Below are 8,016 nucleotides of genomic sequence, written 5' to 3'. Positions count from 1 at the left end.
ACAGTTGAAGTGTACCTCTGGTGCAAATTACTGACCTCTGTCATCATTTTAAGTGGGGGAACTTGCACAATCGGTGGCTGACTAAATACTTATTTGCCCCACTGTAGAACTAAACAGGGCTACTATTCAGTTTCACAAACCATGCAAGTCAGCAGAAAGTGGAAGAAGGAGAAGCAAGCCTGCATGTTTTATAACACGGCTAAAATGGAAGAAGTGCAGCTCAGAGGGTGAGAATAGTTTGTTAATCGAGAACTGTGAATGCTCGAGAATACTTTGGGCTGCAGGATCTCACAAACCTGGTTCTCAACCAGCATGGCAATATCAACAAACATGTCGTGGAGTTCTTTAATGCTGCTCTCCAGCCTCATGATGTCTTTGTGACGAGCCTCGATCTCATTCAGGGCCTGCTGGTTGATCTTAGAGTCCATGATCTGTGGGGGAGGGAGTGTGAGGTGACCAGAGACACACAACTTAAAAGAATACACCACAAACAAGTGGATGTTCACAAACAGAGGGTCTGCTAGTGCCAAACTACAGGTTAAAACAAATCACATCTGCCTGTAAGTCCAGCTAACATCTCGCAGTTTGCTGTAACGACACTGCCTACATAACAAACACACACCAAGACAAGCAGAGAATCACTGCATTTGAAAAGCCGAGAATTTAATGGAGACATGTTGATGAGGAATGACTGCACTGCCTATCAAATACATAACAATTTGTTTTCTGTTGATTAGCTGACTTAATTATTTCTCCTTATAATTAAAAATAGTTGTGAAATGAAAGTTGTGCTGACCCGTGTGCTAGAACAGTCTACAGCTCCAAATCACAACAACGGTCACCTCAAGGTGCTTTAAAGTAGATCCCTACAGACAGAAAACTGCCACAGTCATGTGACCCCTATGAGCAGCACTTGGCGACAGTGGGAAGGAAAAACTCCCTTTTAACAGGAAGAAACCTCCAGCAGAACCAGGCTCAGGGGGTGAGGAGACATTTCCCTGACAAGTTTTCATGTAACACACAGAGAGAATTCATATGGAGATGTCATTAAATGACAGTGGAGCGGAGATCACAGTGACACCATCAAACACAAACCAGCAGGACAATAGTTCCTGGTTTATAACAGCCTCTGCGCTCCACAACCCACTAAGAGTTCGTGCCTCTGGCCAAAGACGCTGGTTTGCTGCAGGTGTTTGTGTGCGCATGCATGCACGTGCATGTGCATGCATGCAGGCTTACCCCTGCTGTGAAGACTGCAGAGTTTCCTCCCTCCAGCATCTCATCCAACTCTTCATCAGTCGTTGTTTTTCCAGCTGAACAGATCACAGAGACAAGAACTTGTTCATGCACCAGCCAGTAGAAACATGACTGTACACACAACAGCATGTGATTACACTGACAATACTACGAGGTGCCTGTTGTATTAATACTTTGATTGATGTAAAAGGTGGTTGTTAACCTTTAGGGCTGATGTGACACAGTAAAACCATAAAAACACCACGTTGGCTATTTTTATGGTAAATGGTAAATGGCGTGTATTTATACAGCGCTTTACATATCCAGTCATCCACCCATTCACACACACGGCTTTCTGTCAGATATTTGTCATTTTATTTAAAAACTAAAACATGTATCTGAGCACAGTACACAACAATAAGTTGGCACATAAATATGTTTAAAGCGTAGCAGCTGTCAGTGCTTAAAGAAAGTCGAATTCTCTTTAGTCTGACGGCCTGAACCTGATAAAACCTACGATAGAGGACAGGAGACGGCAGCGTTAGCACTGTGACTAGGGTCCAGGGGAACGACTGTGAGGTTTTAAGGAGCATTTAGATCATTTATGCTGTGAATTTCTTCACATATTGTAAAAAAAAGGGAAATATAAAGGATCCCGAAGCTGTAGTTTCCTCCACATCAAGCTTAAACGTAACCATATCATCAGCAGCTGGCACTCACTGATCTCCAGCTGGCGGGCGATCCGTCCCTTGCTCTTGTCTCTGAAGTCCACCTGAGCCTCGTTGTACTTTGTCATCACCTCTACAAACTTTTTGGCCAGAATGGCGTGCTGGGGGAGACAAGAACACAGACACTCCAATGACAGGCTCTCACACACACGGTGGGCGAGCTTCACAGTCGAGCCTGAGGACAGAGGACTGCACCGACACTGAATGTAAAAGGATGTGTGTGTGTGTGTGTGTGTGTGTGTGTGTGTGTGTGTGTGCAGCCTGCTACACTCGGTGGATCTGAACGTGACGTGTGGATGTTTAAGGCATCACAAGAGAAACAGCAGCGTGCTCCGCTCTGTCTGTGTGGTTGGGTCGGGTGAATCAGAGCTACTGTACGACTGCCTGACCTGTGACTTGCGTATCCTGAGGTCGGCCGAGGCCCTCTCGTCGGCGTTTGACTCCAGCTGGCGCTCGATACCTGACGCACACACGGACAATGTTCACCACTGCTTTTACTCACACATGTAAACAACACATTAGGTGTGCCACAGAGACACATTCTGATCACACGTATGTTTGTACAAACGGGAACCAGACAGTGTGCCGGAGAAGGAAACCAAACCAATACCGACTCTTCAGTTTGTTTCTTGCATTGTTGGCCGACTTTTTAATCTCATTGGTGAGAGCCTCGACATCATCCTGTGTTTCTGCAAGAGGTGGAAATGGAGCGTCACGCACACACACTGAGAATCACAGGCAGCACATTTGAACACGTTATCTGCATTACTCTGGTCGGAGGTCGGGGCAGACAGGATGGTGGAGTAGAGTTTTTTGATTTCTGTAACACTCTCGTCAATCTTGTCAATACTGCTGCGGATGTCTTCAATCTGACAGATGCGCGCACACACACACACACACACACACACACACACACACACACACACACACACACACACACACGGAGGCATCAAAGAGTAGAAATGCATTTTGTGTTATGATGCATGTAAAGTGGAGCAGACAGACACACTGCATACCTGAGCAAAGAAATCATCCATGAAAGCCTCACTCTCCACAGGAACCTCAATATCATCACCACCTGCATCGCTCTTCTGTTACACACACACACACACACACACACACACACACACACACACACACACACAGGTACACACACACTATTAACTGACGTTTTCTGTCTCTGTGATAAGACAAGAACATTTGTACTGAGCCTGAAACGACTTCCTGTTTGTGAGTCACATGACACCAGCTGCACTTTGAATCGGTGCCTGACACGTCTAAAATAAACGATGATTAATTGTCGTTTGTGTGATTAGCAGCTCCTCACATTAAAGAAAGATTGATGAGGACTTACTGATTTCACTAGAAATTCAGTCAGAATATAAAAGAATGAGAAGAAAGCAGCTCCTGTATCTTTTGGAAACATGACTTTGAGTTTCACGTCTGCGGCTAACATCTCTGACATTCAGTTGAGCTCCACAGTGGGGCAGTCGCCTCGCACCATGACATCTATAGTACAGACTAGTCAGGCCCCGTGCGAACAACGCAGGCGCCATCGACGAGAAGGCAAACAGCGGCACAGTCCTGCTTACCTCCTTCAGCTGAGCCAGGCGGTCTTTCATCTTCAGAAGTCTTGGTTGAATTAAAGAAACACAAAGAAAGAAACAGCTAGTGTGTAGCTGGAGTGTGGCAGGTGTGCTCTCTGAGGTCCACAGAGCTGCTGCCTCTACACCTGCCCACAGAAACGTTTGCTTCAATGAATCCGCAGAACTAAGAAGAGAACAGACTTCTGAGGGTGAAATAACTCATGCGTGCAAACCAATGAATGCCTTGCTCGTGTGGATGGTTGTGTCTGAGACAAGTTGTGATCAACCTAACCTGAGGTCCCACTAAGCCTCTATCCCCTAAGAGCGGATTAGGACGACAGTGTTGACCACGATAAACCTCTTCCTGGTCCCTCCTCCCACACGGCAGCCTGTGGATTTTCTCTTTGGAAAGGAGAGCAGAAGTTGGCCTTTGTCTTAGGATGTGTTACTACTGTGTCTTATTATTTGTATAGATAAGAAAGCACCATGAATAAGGATGACGTCTGCGGCGGGGGGGCTGAGTGATAAGAGCAGGCAGCAGTCTCCTGTGACCTGCTGTCCCTCGGATGCACGAACGAGCCAGTCTGACCCAGCAGCAGAGCTGTCCCAGCCCTGACCCACCTCACAGCACCGTGAAGCACGTGTTCAGCGGTGGAGGAAGGGGCACGCTCCCCACCCAGCACTCCATCACAGGCCAGGCTGCCCAGCCTGCTCCACCAGGTCCCTGCTTCGTCACTGCCAGGACAACCCCACCCTCATGGAGGATGACTGTCCCCGACTCTGCAGCAGGGACTGCTTGGACCCAAAATGCTCATTTAAGCCATTTGTTCCACGTCTGTAACAAATGAGTTTATTCCCATGTCACAGATGGCAGTACGACTCTTTCACCACACCGATCCTGCAGCGCATTTATCGTTATTTGGTGCTTTGATTACAACATTTCCACGTTTGTGTTGAAGCTACAAAACAACCATAACTAGAGCTGTTTACTTATTATTTACCCATCACAAGAACAATGGAACATTTGTGACGTGGAGGAAAAACTCTCAGTACGTGAATGTTGTCTGTGAAACAGTCAAGAGGTGCAGGTCCCATCTGTTCCTGTGCAAATGATTCAAAGGAGCCTACGCTGATTAAAAAATGAACACAAATGACAGGCTGGGACTGCAGCAGATCAGACATCCTGAAAGTGTCCACGCTACCTGCACCTTTTCCTCCACAGCTGGATTTGAGCCTGGGAGACTCAGGAGCAGACCTTACATTTACATCAGTCCAGCACCATTCATCATCTTCATCTGTTTCTTTGTTAACGCTGCAGGTAGCTCAGACGCTGCAGGCTCAACATCCCCATTTTTAAATATAGTTAAAGTACAAGTAGACATGCACCAGTCCAACCAGAACCAAGGCCCTACTTCCAGCACGACTCTGAGCGAGAGACTGTGTGACGCGACGTCATGCTCAAACTTGTTTTTTTACTTGGTGAAAAGAAAAAGGAGCGCATGTTTTTGAAAAGTTATTTATTAGTGGAATGACTGAAAACAGGCCTGAGATTAGGAGTCCATCACCTGATCGATGTGTCAGCTTGTCCTGCACCTCCTCCTGATTCACTGCAGCTGAAGTGCAACTACATTCAGTGAGAAGAAAACGCCTCTGTGATCTGACAGGACCACACGTAGAGGAGCCAGAGCCAGTCAATGCAGCTGCTGGTGTAACGAGCGCCTCCACCAGCTGCTGCTCGCAGGGCAAATCTAACAGAAGTTGGGGTGAGGCACTGGGCTCTGGGAGAGGAACGGTGGAAGAGGAGAAAGTGTTTTTCATTAAACTTCATCCAAATATGTGGGCGTATCTGGGAGGGAGCTGCATCCAATCAACTCGTCTACGAGCTCGATCTGCTCCCGCTCAGCAGTCTGTTGGGAATGTGCCGTGCTTTCTGTGAATTTGAAGAACGATCCTAAATGCAGAGATCCTCGGGCGACTGTCGTTTGACTTGGCTGTCAGAAGATTCTCTCCGTCACTCTTCTGTCCTCGTCCACCTCTCCATCTCCCTCAGCCGTCTCTCCAGGATCTTCACCTGCTTCTCGAGGCGAGCAGTTTGATTAGCCGCACTGGAACTTCCCCGAGTCCCGACGTTCAGCAGGACGCAGACACACAGCAGGACAGCCAGTCGGATGGCCATCGCCTCCGTGCCCACGTTGTAGTCGCTCAGGATGAGCACAAAACAGGTTAAAGCGACTCCGACTTTCAGAAACCACAGGGCGCACATCAGAGTGGAGGCAACCAATCGGAAGGCAAGAGAAATCAGCCAGTAGCAGATGAGAGCTGCGAGGACCCACTGAATGACGAAGATCAGGCCCTCTGGGGTCACTTTGTTGGTAGGAAGGCTAACTGTGGAAAAAAGCACCAGAAATTACATTTCATACAAAGCTGCTCATTTCCACTGACACTCTTACTGCGACGCTACAGATGGGAGCTATCACCGGGTTCTCATTGGCTCTGCTGTGAGAGGCTCCACCATCTCTGACTGCATACCAAAGACATTACATCATGCAGATGAACTACACGCTGTCTGGTCAAATGTTTGTGCACGCTGAAAGTGTTTCCTCTCCTTGTTGGAGTTATTACTCTACAAAGTTACGTGTTACACTAATTTCACATTACTCCTTTCCTGAAACTCACGGTCTCATTTAACAACATAAACCCAGCTGCTGGTTTGCAGGACGCACACGTGTGATCTGTGTCGGAGTATTCAGGTGTGAGCACAGAGCAAACATGTTAGCATGCTGTCTGTGCAGCTGATGCTGTTAGCAGCAGAATGCAGCTGCTTGTGTCCAGTTTACTTTACCATCACGCTCTCGTCCTTGTGCAGTAATAATAAAAGTAACATCCATGCTCACGCTGCAGACTGAGCCATTATTTTCCTCCTCCTGCACACCAACTGAAATCAGCTGATTGGAGAACCAATAACCAGGATCAATAGGCAGGCAGAATAACAGTGCCAGCGAGTTAAACTACTGGCATGAACCAGCTCTTGTACGGAGTCGCTCATATTGAGATTCTCGCCTCTATGTGAAGCGCAGCAAGCTTCAGTTCGATTCTAATAAAGTCATTCAGCTGATCCATCCAACAGATACAGGTCCAAGGCTCCATGGATCTCTGGTTAAAAGGTTTATGCTCAGCAGGTTAAGCACCTACCAAACATTTTTATCCAAAAGGGGAGTCAAGGCTGGAAAAACAACTTTGCCCACAGTCTCTGGCTTTGATGGCACCACAAGGTGGCAGCACCCACTTCTGCTATATTTGAACTGACAGCCCAGAAACAAACGATGCTCACCTTGGATCCCAGAGGCCTGCAGTAACTGGGAGACGTAGTGCAGCAGGACATTGAGAGCACCGGCCACGCTGCCTGCAACCACAGCTAGGACCTGAGAGAAAGCCTGCAGAGGCAGGTTTGTTTCAGACAACAGTGAGGGTAAGAACACAGAGAAACGGCCAAAGTTCACTGATGTGACTGTCAGCGAGAGCGAACAGTCCCCTCTCTGAACCTAAACTGCTTATGTCGAATTATTATGGTTTCTAATCAGGGCTAGTGTGGTGATAAAACCTGATCGTGTACACACAAGTTCAAAACTGGATGCCGAGAATCCGTTCCACAGAGACCGGACTACTTCCGCTTCTTACCTTCTGCACCAGCCTGCCCAGGTAGGTCGTGCCCTGCTCGGCCAAGTCAGCCAGGGTGTCCCGGACTTGCTGCATGGTCTCTGGTAGAGTCTCAAACTCCGTCTCCCCCTAAACTGAGAGCACAAAGCCCGCCAAAAACGCTTCCGTGAGCAGCTTCCGTGAGCAGCTTCCGTGAGCACTGCTTCTTAATCACACTGTCTACTCCGAAGAACTACAAAGGAAACTACATCCAGCTACAAGTACACAACTTTACCGCGGTCAAGTTTTTCCAGCAGGATGTGGAAAAAGTCCGTATGAATGATGAAGGACGTCTGCCCCCTGCTGGGACGAGTGTGCAGCTGCATGCAACATGAAACAGTCTTATGTACCCGACAGTACAACACAGTACTCTACAGTACAACACTACTCTATTACACATCACAGTACTCTACAGTACAACAGTACGCTACGGTACGCTGCACTGCACTGCACACGGACTGAGCTGTGGTTGTTTGTTGCCGTTGTTTATCTGTGCAGGTGAGAAGTCTGTTCTCTCTCATGTTGGTAATGTTAGGGTGCAGTTAGAGAATATTTAAATTCAATGCTCAAACAGGATGGTGCAGCAGACCTCACAGGAACACTGGTAAAAACCTCTGGCAGCTGACACAGTTTAAATAAAACAGTTTAAAGAAACCGGAACGAGGAAAGGGAAGTATGTGCCACTGTTGGTTCTTGTGTTTCGTTCTCATGCTCTCCTTTTCTCTCTTCTCTTTCTGCTCAGCCACAAACTGGTTGTGGCCCCAATAGGC

The 8,016-nt window shown here is 47.6% G+C and overlaps 2 protein-coding genes across 2 annotated transcripts in view; both read right to left on the bottom strand.

The window, feature by feature from the left end:
- Positions 1 to 4,997, bottom strand: part of stx3a (syntaxin 3a) — a 7,933-nt gene extending 2,936 nt beyond the window's left edge. Inside the window, exons 1-8 of the mRNA XM_005753386.2 lie at positions 3,557 to 4,997; positions 2,981 to 3,055; positions 2,734 to 2,833; positions 2,579 to 2,653; positions 2,354 to 2,424; positions 1,957 to 2,065; positions 1,240 to 1,313; positions 297 to 431 (exon numbers count right to left, since the gene is read on the bottom strand). Coding sequence (XP_005753443.2) covers positions 297 to 431; positions 1,240 to 1,313; positions 1,957 to 2,065; positions 2,354 to 2,424; positions 2,579 to 2,653; positions 2,734 to 2,833; positions 2,981 to 3,055; positions 3,557 to 3,586 — 669 coding nt within the window. The 5' untranslated portion in view covers positions 3,587 to 4,997. The remainder of the gene's footprint in view (positions 1 to 296; positions 432 to 1,239; positions 1,314 to 1,956; positions 2,066 to 2,353; positions 2,425 to 2,578; positions 2,654 to 2,733; positions 2,834 to 2,980; positions 3,056 to 3,556) is intronic.
- Positions 4,998 to 5,052: 55 nt separating this feature from the next.
- Positions 5,053 to 7,583, bottom strand: tmem109 (transmembrane protein 109). Its single transcript, XM_005753376.2, has 3 exons — positions 7,229 to 7,583; positions 6,882 to 6,984; positions 5,053 to 5,935 (listed from the first exon to the last, which is right to left on the bottom strand). The coding sequence occupies exons 1-3, from the start codon at positions 7,301 to 7,303 to the stop codon at positions 5,562 to 5,564; spliced, it is 552 nt and encodes a 183-aa protein (XP_005753433.1). The 5' UTR covers positions 7,304 to 7,583; the 3' UTR covers positions 5,053 to 5,561.
- Between the last annotated feature and the right edge of the window lie 433 nt (positions 7,584 to 8,016).

This window comes from Pundamilia nyererei, unplaced genomic scaffold, assembly GCF_000239375.1.
Source record: "Pundamilia nyererei isolate P.nyererei 1_Seehausen unplaced genomic scaffold, PunNye1.0 scaffold00424, whole genome shotgun sequence".
NCBI lineage: Eukaryota > Metazoa > Chordata > Actinopteri > Cichliformes > Cichlidae > Pundamilia > Pundamilia nyererei.
This window is presented reverse-complemented; position numbering and strand designations above follow the sequence as displayed.